General features: G+C 41.4%; 1 protein-coding gene across 1 annotated transcript; it reads left to right on the top strand.

Moving 5' to 3' along the window:
- Nucleotides 1-10,065: 10,065 nt before the first annotated feature.
- On the top strand, nucleotides 10,066-18,861 carry LOC128737678 (WD repeat-containing protein 35). The gene is made up of 7 exons (XM_053832369.1): nucleotides 10,066-10,160; nucleotides 15,025-15,427; nucleotides 15,487-15,935; nucleotides 16,007-16,400; nucleotides 16,457-16,560; nucleotides 16,621-18,442; nucleotides 18,500-18,861. The coding sequence occupies exons 1-7, from the start codon at nucleotides 10,137-10,139 to the stop codon at nucleotides 18,859-18,861; spliced, it is 3,558 nt and encodes a 1,185-aa protein (XP_053688344.1). The 5' UTR covers nucleotides 10,066-10,136.
- The last annotated feature ends 11 nt before the right edge of the window (nucleotides 18,862-18,872 follow it).

The following is an 18,872-nucleotide window of genomic DNA, read 5'->3' as shown; positions in this document are numbered from 1 at the left end:
TATATGATCTTCGAACAAAACCGTATTGCTTGGTTTACCGATGCTGGATCATACACTAAAACTCGAGCAAGCCGCTTGCTATAAATTTTTAATTTGGAATATTCAAATTTGATCACCATTTTCTCTTTAATTTTCAATAGAAGGTTAAGTTAATTTTTCATGTGTTTGTCTTGAAACGTTTTCTGTGAACACATGGTATTAGTCGGTAATTTCTTGCTGTTCTTCCAGCTCCCCTAGACTTTAAGGTTTTTTAGGGTGCTAATTCCAGTGGCGTTTGTTAACCAACACTTTTTTAATCAAATCTCTGTTATTTTGTGCACATTTTCTCATTTCATTTACGTACAACTATAACTGGTTGCCTCTGGAGATGTAACTTTGTCTTTTATGTATTTTTTGGCTCTTTCGACTTTGAATAAACGCTCCGATCGCACTTATTCGATACCATCATTCAATAATTTTACAATAAAATAAATCGAAATGAAAAAAAATCAGCAAAAAAATAAAACAACAGTTAAAAGTTTAGAAGAAGATTCGGTCGACCAGACGCGTTCCTTCTCGTCAGCTGTAAACACCTAAAACACTAGGAAAAATATACATCAAATCTAACGAAATGTAGTAGGGAAATAGGTTCCACAAATCGGTTAAATTTCCTCGTCGCGATTCGTCGCTAAGTTCGTATACGTTGTGATAATAATTTCGTTTCGTAGCTTAGGTAAAGATATCTGTTAAAAAAAAATTTTTTTCTTCAGTTTTTATCTTTACACCACCTACATTTAGCCGAAGATTGCAAATCTCAAAATCGGGCACACACTCTATATTTGAATAATTAATTAAAAATTAACGTAGTGTTCGGTTTTGGAATAGGCAAGCTTCGGTGATGGCGTGAGTTTGACTGTGCATTGAAAGGCGATTGCTGGAGTTTGGGTGTTGTTTGAGAGCGTGCTTGTGGTGCGCTTCCCAGTCCTACCAGAAGTCGGTGTGGTGGAATGGATTGCAGTGTGCAAGATACTACTGACTGGAGTGAACGAAAGAAACCTGATAACAAAACAAACAAACAAAAAAAAATGCAAAATGATGTGAACCGATGTGATATGTAACTTGTGAGTTCGGCAAACTAACTGAAACGAGAAAAGAGTTCGTGATAAAGCGTTGATTGAAGAATTGATATTAAGTTGTAAAGGGAAACTAACCGTTGTTGTGATGGAAGCGTCAAAAATCAAATAAAAAACAGAAATGCAAATCAATGCAATTTTTCTTGTTTATTGTCTTCTTTTTTCGCCTGGCCACAAAGCTGTGTGTGAAATATTTACTAAGTTCTACATTAGTTTGTAGGGTTCTCGGACTTAATTTCGCAATAGAAGATGAGAAACAAACCAATAAAACCCTAAGTAAGAAGTATTTTTGTAAGTGATTATTATCGAAAATTACAATGTGTATTATTATTGCTATTATTGAATTCAAATGGTTATTATATACACTGTAGGCAATAAGGCAATTATACAAGCGAAATAAAAGTTTAAAAAAATAAGAAAAAAAAACAAAAAATAATAAAAATCCTAACTGTTAAAATGGCGCTATTAGTTGTTTTATTTTTTTGTTGCTGCAAATCCCTTTTCAATTAACAATGATATAATCTATTAACTGGACTATTACTTTATAATAAAAAAACAGATCAAAAAACGAGTATGTAAATTTCATGCTGCATATTCATTGTAAATTCGTTAATTAATTTAAGCCATTAGAATCAGCTCAGGCCCGAAAAAAAAACAATTCATTATTAGTAAAACTGTAGAATATTGGGTGTACTTTTTACACACGCGTCGATTTTTACAACAAAACGAGCAAACATTTAGCAAAATTTGTCATATTTTGAAGGACAAGCCATATACACAAGAAAAAAAAAACAAATAAAAAGGAAACACTCAACTCAATTTATTCGTGTCGTCATTCCAGCTTGCCCAGAGGCTTGTGTTTTCCGGAAGTAATCTGGCCAGTAGAGCACACTGAGCACCTCTGCTGTTCGTGGCAAAACACCGAACAGCTAGTTTGGAATGAACAATAACAGTACGATGATATCAAAATTAATTTTACCTAGCAAGCAGCAGGAAATTCAAACGCACAGTTTACGTTTAGGCACAACACGCAGGATCTGGTATGTTAAGTTTTGCGTTTAGATCTCTAATTCATTCTAACAAAGATTTCATTGATTTTCATCTCACTCAGTATCACGAAAATAATTAACCGACTGAAATGGCAAAACATGCAAAAGTTGAGGTTTCTATTACCCAAAGAAGCTAAAGATTGAAAAAAAGGCATTCTGAGTTTTGTGTAAGTACTTGCCTACAATTAGGATTCGTTCGAAAAAAAACATGATTTTTTTCGCAGCAAAACACGCTAGCAAAGCACTTCAGATAATCGTTATTTACAAGCAAACATACATACAGACACTGACACACACGCGAGAGAGAGAGAAAAAAGCCGTATCGATTGATGTGCAATTGTGATATAAACCTGAAGAACGTCGTGCGTTGGAATGCGAATACTATCCAGAACCTATATCTAGTAGAGAAGTTAATGATACTAAATGAAGACAAGAGCAAGAATGAGTACGGTCGTTGACTGGAAATTGTGAGTAAAAGCAGATAATTTGTTGTTTCCTAGCGATGTGAAACTACCTAAAACTTTGTGATTAAAAGGAAAGAGTGCTTCGAAGAGCGATGGATAACTGGGAGATTAGGTTAAGGCGTGCGAAGTGTTTCGGATGTTGGAAAAATCTGTTGAACTTAGAAGATAATAAACATGGTGAAGGATTATTAGTTTTTAGCTGAATCGGAAACATTGCTGGGTTAAGTTTTATCGACAGTTTTTCTATTCAAAAAAAAAAACTCAAACGAAAAATTGTGTTTAAAGTTGGGTCCAGTTATGATCGAAGAACCTGCAATGATTTGAAATACAATGTTGCTTCCTATTGATTTTACCGGTTTGAAACGTCAAAATCATTACTTTTACATCATCTACAAAGTCTCAACTTCTTCAATCATTGTAGTCTCTTAATAGTAAATGGCGCTTATTTGCTCAATTTTCGACCAAGAAATAAATGCAACATAGATAGTGTTCCAAACAAAACGGGAACAAGGCGTGACGGGGAAAGAGGCAAGAGAACAATTAGGTAAGGGAAGGTTATTGAAGCAATGCTCAAGAAGTTGTGTGCCGCTCCTTTTTGTCCAAGCTGGGGGATCCGCGGATTGCACCAAGCTATAATCGGAGCGTTACAACCGGATTCGAACCCACTACTTCTTCTCAAGGTCTGTGGTTGAGGAAGCGACGGTCATCCGGCTAAACTTGAACAAAGTTCTTCTCGATTTTCTTGAAACTCGCCACAGCAGCTGTGGATTCAGTAATGAAAAAAGCAAGCGTCAGTTATGGCTATTTATAAAGTCTTCGACCCCAATCTTGACCTTGACCGCCTTGAACCGGACGCTAAAGAAAGTCGTTTCGCTCCTAGGATTTTTGAGTTTCATGTGTCTACCCTGCCCGTTTACCCGAAGTTTACCTACGTTTGGCCCGGAGCTTACCCGTTACAATTGAACATGTGCTGAGTTCCCACCGTTGCCACCACTTCCATCCACCCCGAAGCTGAAAGAGCATCGTTGCAATCGACGCCATCGCAGTTACGTCGCGTCGTCGCCATCGCGATTAACCATACTTTATACTATAACAAAATGGTTTACTTTCAGGACATTAAATTGGACTAGGTTTAATGTTCAAACCATAACATCGGTTGAGGAAGAGGCGTGGTTTTACACTCTGGTGTACTTCTCAAGCACAGATATCAAATTTGTATAGGTTTAAACGTCGTAAAGAATCTTCGACCTGTTGGGACGGGGAGTTTCTGTCACTTTTTGACGTAAAACTACGTCTTACCGCAGGGTGTCAATCCAAAATTTGGACTCAACCCAGCAGCGTCATGAAAGAATGAATGATTTTGAACGCTAATAGCTCTGCCAATTATGAATGGATTTTCATAGTTTAGATACCGATCGACTCATAAAAGATGTAGCAATTATGTGATTTCTATTGTAACATTCTTTTTCAATCACTAATTTGTAAAAATTACCGAACAGGTTCAAGCACAGTACAGAAGTAGAAGTAGAAATCCAAACACGTACATGCTACTTTCTACAGATACTAGCGAACCTGGCGGTAGTGAGTCACTTTTTTCCACGAAAACACACGAAAGCATGTGAAAGCTGCTATGCGATTGGCAGCGGGCGTTCTGCTAATATTGCTATTATTCGCTTCTATGCGAAAACCTTCCCAAAGAAAAATAAAAATCAGAGGGGCTGTGCACAAGACACGACCGCATAGGTGACGTAGGACTACGTAAGTCTCTTTGTAGCTATAGTAGGATGTATCCTTGTATGTAATACGATTCTTCATGCATGCAACCGACATACGCAACGTTTATCAAAGTAGTAACATTGTATACGTTCAATCCTCAACCGATTTTGGAGTCATATCCATAAATTGATTGAATCTATAACGAATCGAAGTCACACTAAACCAAACAGTAAATAAATTTTCATGAACTGTTTCTACGTTGAATAGTGCATTCCCTCTGATGACGGTACGCGCGAGTTTTCAAAAAGCTGAAAAAATTGCGCAAAACTTTTCTGCAGTTTACAAAAGAAGAACACTGATAATAAAGCATGTACAAGTTGCAAACGTTTTGGAAGTGGTAGAAAATGTCGCCCGTGACCAGTAAACTTATTCCCGCCATTTGTTGGTCGTCCGCAACGGCGAAAAGTTCTACTTTTCCCTCGTTGCCTATGTTATTATGGTATTAACTGGGCAAGAAAATATAATAAACTCTTCAATCGCTGTGTGATCCTTAAAAGGGATGATTGTTTGATTATCATAACTCTAGCTTGTAATAAACTTGCACTAACGCACCACGGCTTGTTGCAACGGACAAGCCAGAAAGCCTCAGCAGCTATGCGATCGACGAAGCCGTTCGTGTATGATCATGAGTCATGATGAAATACCAGTGCAGGCCAGGTGGCCAACTGCAAGTGACATGGCATAATTCTGGTCGTTTTGCTGTCGCGAGCAGCATATTTCCTGCCAATTCCAGAACTTCAGAAGCCAGATATTCCATTACGGCAGCGAGACGAATGCTCCAGCTCCGACACGCTCAGCATACTTTCCTTTCCTCAGCAGCCGATGAATACGACCAACTGACGACAATGTGCACCGTAAGGCAAACAATGTTTCAAATGTTTCAACCTTTAAAATTATGCCACGGATGTGACTCGAAAGCTACCTGCCCGATGTGTCGCCAACGAAAGCCGCTGACCGACTGACGATGCGCAGGCGCAGTAAAAGGCATAACAGCTAAAACAATATCGTGCACTGGCGGATGAGTCGATGAATTCTTCAGTTTGTTGGCGTCTCGCTTGGTGAATTTGGATGTCTTCGTTGCCTTATCCGGGGAAGCAGCAACAGCTGAAGCTCAACAATTTTCGATCGGATTCTGTAGGGCGTAAATTAAATACAATCATAAGGAAGCTTAACCCGTAGCTCATATCGTATATATTTCTGTCATCCGTGCTAGGGAAGCACTGACAAAGGAAGGCAAAAATATGAAAATAATTCAATTTTTCAATGACGCACTTTGAAAATCAATAGTTTTCTATATTTTCAATAATTTCCAAATCGATTTTCTGATCAATTGGTGTAAATATCTTGGAAATCTATTGAAAATTGACTGAATTATAAGCCGAAGCGTGAAAACGCGTTTCTACTTTGATGACGTCATTTCCAACAACCAATCACGAAGCGAGAATTCTGGTCAAACATAGGTTCATTATTTTCAATTTTTCAATAGTTCAACATCAAGAATCCATATTTTTCTTCATTTGGGTCAATTCTTAGAATATTTCACGATCGATTGGTGCAAAAATATTGAAGATTGATCGGAAAACACCGCTGAGCTATTAGCGCTCAAAACCTATCATTTTTCGTGACGCTCGCATTTTTCGATATTTTGGAATGACACCCTATCTCAAAACTTGCCGTAAGACGTAGCCCTACGTCAAAAAACGTAGCCCTACGTCAAAAAAAAGCAGCAAAATCCCCTCGTCCCAATAGGTCGAAGATTCTTTACGACGCTTAGACTATTACTAATTTGATATCTGTGCTAGGGAAGTATGCCAGAAAGGAGTGGTGGATAAAGTCCTCTCGTCTTAATGAGATTTCTTAGGATTTCTTAGGAAAACAATTTTGTTAAAGCATAAAGGTACCCCTCCCTTTCAACCTAGTTTGTTTTTAAACATTGAATTTTGAATCTAGTCCAAATTGATGTCCTGAAGGTGAAACGTCACAGAAAAGAGAGCAGCAATCCTTTTCTTTTGCCAGATTGTATCCACATTCGCGACTACGAAGTTGCTAATATTTGTTTGGTTTTTGCGTGAGAAAAAAGTGAAAGAAGTATTTTTGCTTTTGTTTTCACGCAAGTTTTAACAGTGGGTTTTCGTGTAAGTACGAACAGGATTAAAAATCTCTTTAGCTTTCGCAGTCGCGAATATGTACACTTAAGTCTTTTTTTACACGGGAGATACGTGCCGTTTAAAAAAACCCCGTTAATTCGAAAAATGTTGTAAAAAACCGCGTTAATTCAAAAGTCATAAAAATAAACCGTGTAAAAAGAGACTTGAGTGTACTGCAATTCAATTCGATTCCAGAGGTTCAATTCCCGAAAGATGACGACATGCATTTTTAATTAGCTTGTACATACGAACTTAAATTATTCAAAATTTTAAATATAGTATACGACGCCATAGCAAAATAAATATGACGCTTTCTATTTTTTCTTAAATTTTAAATAGGTTACTTTTTGGCTGCATAAAGGTTGATGAGACGTTGATTAAGCGACTGAAAAAGCACTGCAAAACCATTTCTCGTTCTAAAAATAGAATTGACAGCATCGCGCAAATTGGTTATTTAAAAACATGCGAAAGCCTCTATTAAGCTCCATTGCAGCTTTGAAGGCAGCTACCCAAGTAACAATTTCAGGCTGATCAAACGTTTTTTATCTGAATTTATTCAACCTGTGGCTAAACTATGGTTAAGATTTAGAAATAAAAACGTTTTTCAGCTCTTAAACATCTAAGGCAAGCATCGGGCTTGCTAATACCCAAGTAGCACTTACTTGGCACTTTTAGTTGCGGCAACTTATTTATGACTAAATTTAGTCACAAATCGGTTGCCACAACCGGTTTGTAACAACTGTGCTACTAGGGTAGCTGCTTTGAAGCTGTAATGTAGCTTAATAGAGACTTTTGTGCGTTTTTAAATAACCAATTTGCGCAAAGCTGGAAACAAGGCGCAGAGAGGCGATATAACTGCTTAACAAGTGTTTTTTTCTGTCTTAAACGAAATAGGTTGTATAAGTTCTCCAATTTCGGCTGGATAAGTATTGTAGAATTGTTTACATGAATTTAATTCGATGCATATTCAGCTATGGCTGAATAATTATGGCGGCTAAAATGTTTAATCAGCGCATAAATGTTTCTTGGGTAATAAGGTGAAACTTGTTAAATAAAAACAACTAGCGTCTCTGGACAGGGCTGGGCAGATTTTTCAAGCTATTGTTGCAAGATCTGTTGCGAATAAATGTAAGCCAGGTTTAGCAAAAATGCATCATATTTAAATTCGTTAATTAAAACTCTGCAGTGAATACTTCTCGAAATATGTAATACTACGATTCCACTGTATGAATCTCCTACATCGGCCAACGAACTAACCATCGAAAGATATATTCGCTACAATGAGGGGTCATTTTGCAAACAATTGCTTCAAAAACGTTCTTAATTGCAGAAGAATCATTTTAAGAGGATCAGTAACGCTGAAAGCGTCTAGAATCCAGTCCACCATATCTGAAAGTTTCATAAGTCCAAATTCCGGCCAAATCTTAGATGGCAATGAAGGAACATTGGAGGTTTTTGGTGTTTGTGGAAGGGCCAGTGCCTCAGGGGAATATTATTTAGCAATTCCTGACCAAACTTTTTAAATTTCGCGATGCCTTAGTATTCGCCATTCCAAGTGAAAAAGTTTTAATCCGTTCCTGAGAAGTCTAGGAGACGAAAGACTTATCCTCTTCTTGGACTCATGCAATGGCAAAAGAAGGTCCCTTTGGATCGTCAGTTTCTGACTCATCAGATGACAAAACTTCATAAGAGTCTTCTCGATTGAGTCACTGGGAGTGGTGTTTTTGAACATTTCTCCGAAGGTGTGCTTGGAACGATTTTCGAAAAATAGATATTTAAATATTGATTGGAAATATTAATAGACTACACCCAATATAAGTTTTTAATTTCTCGAATAAAATTCCATATTCTCTAATATCTTGTTTTATCCTTTTTACTTTTCTTCTTAAAATTCTTCCCAGCAATGTTTCCATGGTACATTCTAGATGCAATCTCATACGAATTTATTTGTGCGTATATTCTTCTGTGATTACACTAATATTTACTCACTTCACTAGTAACGTCGAGTTCGGGTCGCGTTCAGACAGACATCGCAAAACTGTGTACCAAATTTCGAAAACACAATTTTATACACTAGTAATCAACAAACAACCACATCCAGAATATAATTTAAAACCAAAGGCAAAAGTAAACAAACAGATATTTACACAAACTAAACCCAGAAAAAAAGTACTACAATCAAGGCGAAACATTTATGGCAGAAACAAGAAAACAAATGAAGACTTGCATTCCATCTGCTTATTTTTCTACGATTTTTGAACACACACTAAACTGGGTTGAGGTCAGAGATAAATACTAAAAATTAGAGAAGCTAGTTTTATAGGAATGTTTTCAGAGCGGTATGAAAGCCAACTGTAGCAGAAATGACCTACAGAAAACAGAACAAGTTTAGCAACGAGTGGAACCATTATAAGAGCACGTAGAAGGTATTTTGAATGTGTAGCAAAACAGGTGATTGTGAGTGAACTTCGCAATGAGTAAAGGACGTAAAGTGAATCCAAGTATTATTACACAATATTGTACTACAATACGAACTAATCTAATCTTGTGTCATTTTAATTACACATAAACCGTAGTGAAATTGTCGACCACAACTCTGTAGTTAATTACTTGAAAGTTATAACCGTGCTAAAAAGCAGATATTTTGATCAAACTTTCTCCTTCTGCATTGAATAGCATCAGTGAGTAACTTTGAATATCCGGGCGGAGAGGCGACCGCTCTGTAAACCGTAACCGGAATCCCTTCGCGGCGAAAAGGGAAACGAAAAAATCTTTTCCTCGGCTGGAATAACCGGAACTAGTCAGAATCTCGATACATTTCTGAATGTAGTAGCAAAACAACCAATAGCAAAAAAAACAAGTTTTTTTTGATTTTTATAAATCCCATGTAACAAACGGACAAAACGTAATCTTTGAATCAAACATCAACAAACAAACAAACAAACAAAAATAATCGAATTCTTCAAATTCGGATTTGTTTTGGATTTTGATAACTCACTACTCTCGAACTAGTCAGGTAATAGCCGCAAAATCCGCTTAGTTAAATATAATAGCTAGCCACCGAGGAGGGAGAACCACATAAACTATCGACTAGTAACAGAAAATGTTTACTAATCAATTAAACTGAAGATAATAATAAAAATAAATAATAACGAGAAAAATTGATGCTTTCCCAGTGTGTTTCAATTTATTGAAATATTTCACCCTTCATGATGCCGTTGTGCAACATGCTGCAACAGTGTGCAACGTTTCATCTTTCATCGATTCGGTGAACTTGAATTTCTCTGTTTTTTGGTCGATTGTTTTGACTACGTTTCGTCGTTCGTATCGTCGAGACGTGCGCGGTGCAAAGCAAAGCACGTGCTGCACGTACATCAATGTTTGTGGAGGAATTTTATCGGTGTTGGTTAGCACCGTTCACCGTCGTTCTCTGTCAGCGAGCGCCGCCGTGAAAAAGAAGCCGCCATTATTGCTATGGCAACCTGTTGGAGTAAACAATCAGCTATGGCAGGTGAAAAAGTGATTGAAAATGAAAAGTTAATTGAAGTGTGGCATTAATTTAAGAATAAACCGCAAACTCAGTGCATAATGTTTATTTACTTGAGTAAGAAGGTTAGTATGAAGATGGTTATTGTGTTAATAGGTTAACAGGGAGATAAAAATAGAGGCGCAATGATCCATTTGTACCGTTATGCACTAGCGCAATTGATATGCTACGAAAACCTGAAACGGTGGGGAAAAATGTTCAATGCTTAGCGAACAGAGTTTGTTTTCGATTCAATTAATTCTTATTAGATTCGATGAATTCTAAAATTATTAAACCTACGCAAGGTAAAGCGAAAGGGCCAAAGAGTTTCTGGCAGAATAATTGATACTCAGTGAATCTGTAGCACAGGAAGATTGATTCGCTGGTAAAAAATGGAGATTAAGAAACTCATCGCAGAGGCAAAAGTGTATTCGTAAGACATTGACCTGCAGTCCTGCGATAACCATCTTCTCTTAGGAGATTTTAAACAGCCTGACCTTGTATGGTCAACCACTTCGGCAGGATACTTGTACGGTTATGGTTACTCTAAAGCAAGTTGCTGCCATCTTGATGTTGATGCTAGACACTAATCGGATAAATCTTATCAAAAACTCTAGTGATCGCATCCTGGAACTTGTATTAATCAATGCCGATGCCACCTCAAAGTGCTCAGTCCTTGCTGTAGATGATCCTCTAATAAGCAGGAACCCCAGACATCCAGCCCTCCCTGTATTATTGAGGGGTAAAAAATCTGTACAGTACGAAGAAGCTGACTACATGATTGAATTTGCCTTCAGTAGGGCAGTATTTAAAGCTTTCAATTTAGTGTTTGCCAATATTGATTGGTGCCCTCTTTCGAATGTACAAAATATCGACAACGCTCTTGAGTTGTTTGTCAGTATTCAGTTAGGTAGCGAAAAAGTTTGGACTACTCTGTCGGCTAAAACAGGAGTTGTCACAGTGGAGTTTAATTCGCTTATGCAAGGCCCTGATTTCGCGTCATATAGACTAATGCCCTTCTATCCGGTTTCTCGCCAATGATCAGTAAATGCGTCGTCTCTACAACGCGTAAAGTACCTCAATGTTTTACTGATGCACAAAAGAATTGCGAAAGGCTGGCTTCTGCTAGCAAGCACTAAAAATTCGCTGTTCTATAAAGGTGTGAGGCTATATAACACGTTACCAGTACAAATGAGGAAATCTAGTGCAGTTGTCATCGCTGCTACCCCAGTGTATTAATCAAACAAAATTCAAATACGACACGCTTTTCTTTTTTTTTGTTTTATTTAACGAGTAGGGAAATTGCTATCAGACACCTGAGAAGACAACTCAGGGAGTGGGGTTTGGTATCACGACCCCCCTAATGGAGCGTGAGGATCCAGACCCACTAAAACCCTACTCGAGTCTCCAGCCTCAATCCCCCCTGGAACCACCTTATCGGTATTACTTCACTCTCTCCGGATCGCTTCCACAAATACTTCGGGATCGAAGTATGATGTCTTCTATCCACGGGTGGTTGAAGTGTTGGCCCTACTCGCCGCCTGCCGCATCGTTATCTGGCCGACACCATAGCGGACCGCCTGATGGTCACTGTGAGTGTAGCCATTGTCTACCCTCCAGTCTCCTATCAGACCAGGACTGCCGAAAGTCACGTCGATGATAGAGTCCGCACCGTTCCTACTGAAGGTACTTGTGTTGCCGATGTTGGCCAGATCTGCCAGTAGAACACTCCACCCACTTTGGCAACCGCAAATCCCTCGTCTGCAGTTGACACAACCTCCTGAACCGAGAACCTGCTTGTCGTCCATATAGCCGCCTTCCCAGATTTATCCGAGACCCAGTTGCCGTTTCCGACAGGGACGCGATATGGGTCCGAGATTAAGGCAATGTCCATTGCTGACTCAGAAACTGCTTGGTGTAACAGCTGCTGAGCCGTGCTGCAGTGGTACAGGTTGAGTTGTGTCACTTGTACTATGAACGTGGCTTAGTCACCGGCACACCGGCCGGGCACCTTGAACCTTCCGTTACGTGCTTTGCGTCCCGTTTACCGGTACAGATCAGGCACTTAGGAGGCTCCGCGCAGTCCCTTGCTTTATGGCCAGCACTACCACATCTCCTGCACAACTGGCTCCTATCTGGCCCCTTGCAGTTCCGACTGCTTGAGCACGCTCAGTGGGCATACCGACCGCCCCACTTTAAGCGTATCAGCTTTCAAGGCTTTGTTTCCGTCAGTCAGCGGAAGTCGTATGGTGGCTACCTGGGTCCCGGCCGGACCCTTGCGTAGGCGAACCGCCTCGGTTGCCACCACCACTCCACTTTGCTCTTTGAGAGCTTGTACGACCTCGCGCACTTCGGTGATCTCGTCCAGGTTCTTAAGCTGGAGAGTCACTTCTGGTGTGAGAGCACGTACCTGCACTCTGTCCCCGAGCACTCCTTCCGGTATGGACTTGTATGCGGTAGTCTTCTTGGTGGCGTCCTTCTTTAACTCGAGGATCATATCGCCCGTGCGTGAGCGGCGGATGCTCCGCACGTCCGCGCCCAGATCCTTGAGTAGGGCGCCTCCTCTCATGGCCTTTAGAACCTCCGAGTATTTTGACCCGTCGGTTTTCAGGATAAAAGCGTCGCCCTTCTTCGCTTGCTTCCTTGCCGGTTTAGGTGGAGCAGTTTTTTTTTACTGGAGCCTCCTCCGCCTTTTCTCTTGGCCTTAACCTCGGTTCACGGGCCACCCGTCTTGAGGCTTCCCGCTGGTTCATCGGTTAGCTCTGCCAACCCGCTAGCCTGAGGGCTTTTACCGATCAGACGTTTTTTCGGTCCACCAGGGGTGCTATCCCCCTGGGACTGTATCAGCCGCTTGGCGAACGCCTTACCGCTGCTGGCAGCGCTTTCCGTGGCCCCCTGGGCCGCGTTGCGACACTCCGTCAACGGGCAAGCGTCGGTCTGTACTGCCTTCGATACCTTCACGGTCACCTTCTTCGCCTCTCCTGCACGCGCCACGAGGTCGTTGTGCGTTTTGGTCGCTGCATTCAAGGTTCTCCGAAGCATGAGCAAGCTCTGCTTCAGGTCTTTGGAGAAATTGCCGCGACCTGACGTGAACTCGATTATTACATCGAGCTGCTGTGACGCTGCTACCACTTTAGGTACAGCGTCTCTATTCTTCTCCATCGCCCTGATTAGCGCTGGGCCGTTCATCGCTGTGTCCGGCGTGGTAGGCATACCGCTGTCTTTGCCACCCACACTAGCGCTCCTAGTTGCATCCTTCTCCACCCTTGGTGGAGAACGCAGGATGCCCCCTCTCGCGAACGGGTTTTCCATCGTATCTACACTTGTTGTATTTTTGATTTTGTTTTCCATAAGAATCCCACGAGTTGAGGGGAAAGAAAAGTCCGCCACATCAGAGCCCCTCATGATGCGGTAAGGGCTGATTACTGTGGAGGGCGCTCTGGTACTCCACAGGCTCCGTTTGAGGCTGAGTATTTATAGGACCCCTCCCCCACCATTCATCCCTCGGCACGGGTCGCATGACACCTTGGATTAGGGGTTTATCCATTCATGTTTTTACTTTTAGCCATGGATAACAGCTATTAAAACCATCCTCCTTTGGGGGCTTTGGACCCTCTGCTCAGGTTCTCAGTATTTTCAGGTTCATCGAACATGCTTCTTCCGACATCCGTCATTTGCAGGCGGAGAGTTTACACTCAATCTTCGCATGAGTGCCCCCTTCTCTGTCCGCATACGACCCTAGTTTCCACCGGTTGTTCGATTTCCACTAAGGAACGTATCCCGGATGGTACCACGAGGAGGTAGAGATAGGAGTTGCTAAATAACAGGCTGTGGAACTTCGTGGTAGTTCTGGAGCGCATTATTCTACCATTTACCATCCAAGGGATACGCTTGGAGACACGTTAATATGTGTTTTAATTGGCCCTACTGGCAATGCAGATAAATTTGTAGCTTTTTCATGGCAGAAAGGGGGAGAGAAACATTTATGCTTCAATTTAGTACTGGCGACACAATACAATCTGTGCGAACCACAATTCAATGTAACGTAAAATATTATATTTTCATTTCCCAAAAGGTATAGAATAAGATTAGAAGCCCCCACCCCCCTGTTTGACGGACCTGCTTTGTCCTATACACAGGTAGTAATGAGTCTACTACAAATCTAAATCATGCCAATTTTATTTTACCGTGTTCTCTTTGATAACTGCGGTTGCGTTGTTTATTGTGTTGTTACCAAAATAACGGGGGGTTATTAGTAGCTACGCTTAACAAAGTAGTCATTGTGACTCCTACCTCGATCCAAGCTATAATCAGAGATTATTACTGGACTTGAACCCACAACACCCGCCAGGGCATGTGAACTCACAACACCCGCCAGGAGACTGCACAACCACCTTTATTAAGCGAGCGACGTATCTACAAATTCCACCGTGAGGTGGATTGAGTTATTTATAGACACAAATTGTGCCTCTTCCTCCATCTATTGTAATCGAACCACCGAACTGAGAAGTTTAATCTAACTTGTTTTTACTCACCGGACGACGAAACTGTACCGGCAGTTATGACTTACAAGGCACAGCACGTGACGTTGTTCGTCCGCTAGCGTGTTAGCCGCGATTCTCAAACGCGGATCTTCGGCGCCGTTCCTATGGAATAGACCAACCACGTGTTTTTTTGTCAAGACAACAACGTCAGATGAGGTTAAATATATAAATAAGGAATTATAGTGTGTATCGATAATGTTATGTAAAATTATGTTGAATAAATGTTGCATAGTAATTTTAAAAGTCTCATTAACACAAATACTTGTATAAGAAAGTATATAAATAATCACCGATAGATAACACAAAGAAACACACACAAAGGGGATTCTGTTAAAATAATCGGCTTGTTGAGGTTGAGATTTTCTAGTTCAGTCGTTAACATCTAACAATCAAATTTGATTCCTAGATCGCTATCCCGAACAACACCCGCCTTAACTGTATAGCATGGAACAAAGAGCAGGGCTACGTTGCCGTAGGGGGCGAAGATGGCCTGCTGAAGGTTCTCAAGCTGGAACAAGCATCGGCGGTTCCAGCGCAAACGGGAAAAGCTATGCAACCCAGCAATCTGTCCATGAATCAAACCCTTGAGGGACACAAATCGTCCGTTCAGGTCGTAACATGGAATGAATCCCAGCAGAAGCTAACCTCCTCCGATAAGGATGGAGTGATCATGGTTTGGATGATGTACAAAGGATCCTGGTACGAGGAAATGACCAACGATCGCAAGAAATCGACGGTGAAAGGTATGACCTGGACCAGCGATGGACAGAAAATCTGCATCGTTTACGAGGATGGCACCGTCATTGTTGGTGAGTTGAAATAAAATGCAACAGTCTTAAGTGGTATAAAATATTTGATTTATTTGAAGGTTCCGTGGATGGCAATAGGATATGGGGAAAAGAACTTAAGAATGTATCACTTACAGGAGTGCAGTGGAGCCCGAATGGCCGCCTTTTGTTGTTTAGCATCAAGACCGGTGAGCTGCATTTATACGATAACCAGGGAATCTTCGTGATGAAGTTAAACATTCAGTGTGTCTATTTGACACCCTCGAAAAGCATGACAGTGGTCGGGTTATGCTGGTATCACGATGCAGTCTCCGCCAACCGGCCAGTACTGGCCGTTTGTTACGAAAATGGAAAGATGCAGATTATGAGGAATGAAAACGATGATAATCCGGTCGTTGTAGATTGCGCCATGCAGGCAATATCCTGTATGTGGAATCATGACGGCACTATAATGGCTGTTTGTGGTATGAAGACCAGTTTTAATGAGAAGGAGTTCAATCAAGTACAATTTTATACACCGTATGGTGTAGTAAGTAATCGAATTCACTAACACAGCTCATATATTTCTTGGCAACAACTTAATTTTATACGTCTTTCCAGCATATCAGAACACTGAAAATTCCGGGAAAAGAAATCACATCCTTATCCTGGGAAGGCAAATCGCTCAGAATAGCACTCTCAGTAGATTCGTTCATCTATTTTGCCAACATTCGTCCCGATTACACTTGGTGTTATTTCAACAAAACGGTTTGCTTTCTGGAAACGTCCGCAATCGAGGAAACATCGTCGGTTACTTTCTGGGACACGAATTCCAATCAGTGCTACTTGAAGCATGTAGATCCCGTTATTGCGATAACTGCCACCACAGATCATTGTGTTTTGGCAGTAGAAACCAAGATTAATGCGAAAGAGTTCAGTTTCATGAGCGACAACAAAAGTAAGGACTTCATGTATCAGCTGCTAGTGTGTAATTCGATTAGCACAACCGTGGACTGTAAGTATATTTTAATAGCTAGACTAGACGTGATTTCAAGGTCTCTTTCATTTCAGCAAAATATGTTGATCTTAGACCAAACTTCATTGCAATGAACTCCACCCATGTTATCGTGGCTTCGAAAGATCAGTTCCTTCTTTGGCATTATCACACTCCAAAGGTGAATCTATTTCTCACGCACTTTACCGTATATGACAAAAACACAAATTTAATTTTCTAGGGTGCCTCCAGTTTGCATGCGACTGTCAAAGCTAAAAAGGAGAAAAAGTACCACATAGATGATACCCCGGCGCTGGACGTGCTGAATGATCTGGATTCGAATCACACCTACGACATACCGTCCAAAACCGAACCAAGTCAGGATCCGATCTGCTGTATGACCGCATCGGAGAACCTGCTGCTGATCGGTCGGGAATCGGGCATGATACACGAATATACGCTGCCTCATTTGGTGCTTCGAAATCGACACTATTTGCAGACTCGCGGTTACAAGATGTCCATCAATTGTAATTCAACACGAGCAGCTTTGATTGACTGCAATGGAGTACTAACGACCCTAGTTTTGCGAGAGGATTCCGATGATAGCCAGCCACCGGAGGGTAAAATCGAACGCAAGGATGTTTGGGCGATCTGCTGGGCGCGTGATAATCCGCAATTGTTGGCGATCATGGAAAAAACCCGAATGTACATTCTGAAAGGCGCCGATCCGGAAGAACCGATCGCGTGCTCTGGGTATATTTGTAACTTTGTTGATTTAGAAATTACCGGTGTGCTGCTAGATGAGATTATCAAAGGCGGAGCTACGCCTAACGTAAAAGAACATATTCTGCAGTTGCGGGTGAAATCGTTGAGAGATACCGAAGACTTGTTGTCGCATGTTGGTATTACGGAAGCGAAGCAGTTCATTGAGGATAATGCACATCCTCGTTTGTGGCGATTGCTGGCGGAAGCTTCTTTGAAGAAGTTGGATCTAGAAACGGCGGAAGCCGCCTTTGTACGTTGCAGTAACTATCCAGGAATCCAGTTAATTAAAAGGTTGAAAAACATACAAGTCGAAGCACTGCAGAAGGCAGAAATTTGTGCTTTCTTCGGCGAGTTCGATGAGGCAGAGAAATTATACATTGACGTCGACAGAAGAGATCTGGCGATAAGTTTGAGACAAACTCTTTGCGATTGGTTTCGTACGGTTCAATTGTACAAGATGGGTCCGGGTATTTCCGACCAGCAGATGGAGTTTGCGTGGCGCGAGATCGGACACCATTTTATGAACGTACGAGCTTGGGAAAGTGCCAAGGAGTACTACGACAAGGCGCACTACATTGAAGGCTTAATGGATACGTTGTATCACCTCGAGCAATACGACGAACTGGTGGGCTGTATGCATAAGCTTCCCGAGAAAAATCCTCAGCTAGCTAAGCTTGGTCAGATGCTGGCAACAGTTGGAATGTGTGAACAGTCGGTCGCTGCCTATTTGAAGCTCGGAGATGTCAAATCGGCTGTTTCCACCTGTATCGGCCTGCGCCAGTGGGGGTTGGCCGTCGAGCTTGCTCAAAAGTACAAAATGCCTCAGATTAGTGCCCTTCTCAGTAAACATGCAGCACATTTACTGCAAGAAGGTAAACTGCCGGAGGCAATCGAGCTTCAGAAAAAAGCTGGAAGATTTCTAGATGCTGCAAGATTACTGGTCAAAATGGCAGAAAGCGAAGCGGAGAAGAAATCCGCTTTTCTTAGAATCAAACAATTGTACGTTCTATCTGGGATGCTTGCTGAAGAACATATTGAGAAGCAAATTTCGCTAACCGGGGGAAATCGAGCTTCGGTATTATCACAAATGAATCCGGAGGATTCAATTCTAACGGAGAATATATGGCATAATGCCGAAGCTTATCACTACATGCTGATGGCTCAAAGGCAGTTGAGATCTGGTCTGCTGCATAGTGCTGTAATCACTGCTTTACGACTTCGAGAATACGAGGATGTTTTAGATGTTGAATCACTGTACTCGTTACTAGCGTTGACGAGCTGTGCAGATCGATCTTTTGGTAAGTTGCTCAAATATCATCCAAAAATTCGCATTTTTATCCAAGCTGTATTTTTAGGCACTTGCTCCAAAGCTTTCATCAAACTGGAGGGCCTCGAATCGATAGCGGAAGCTCGCCGGCAGCAGTACGAAGAGCTAGCAATCACTATATTTTCCCGCTATGATCCTCGGGATGGCAAATCGAAACACGTCACCTGTTTCACATGCGAAACTCCGGTGATGGATTGCAGCACATTTTGTCCAAGTTGTGGAAGTCACTTTCCTCCCTGCATTGCCTCCGGTCAGCCACTAACAAACCCGACCGGTGCTTGGCAGTGTTCGACGTGCCACCATGTGGCCAATCCACTGGAAATCACATCGCGAAAGTCGTGTCCACTGTGCCACACGACAATAAACCCAAAAGGCAGTGTGGAAGTTTGAAAAAATTGCTC

This window comes from Sabethes cyaneus, chromosome 2 (genome assembly GCF_943734655.1).
Source record: "Sabethes cyaneus chromosome 2, idSabCyanKW18_F2, whole genome shotgun sequence".
NCBI classification, from domain to species: domain Eukaryota; kingdom Metazoa; phylum Arthropoda; class Insecta; order Diptera; family Culicidae; genus Sabethes; species Sabethes cyaneus.
The sequence above is the reverse complement of the archived record's forward strand: the minus strand, read 5'-3'. Positions and strand labels throughout refer to the sequence as shown.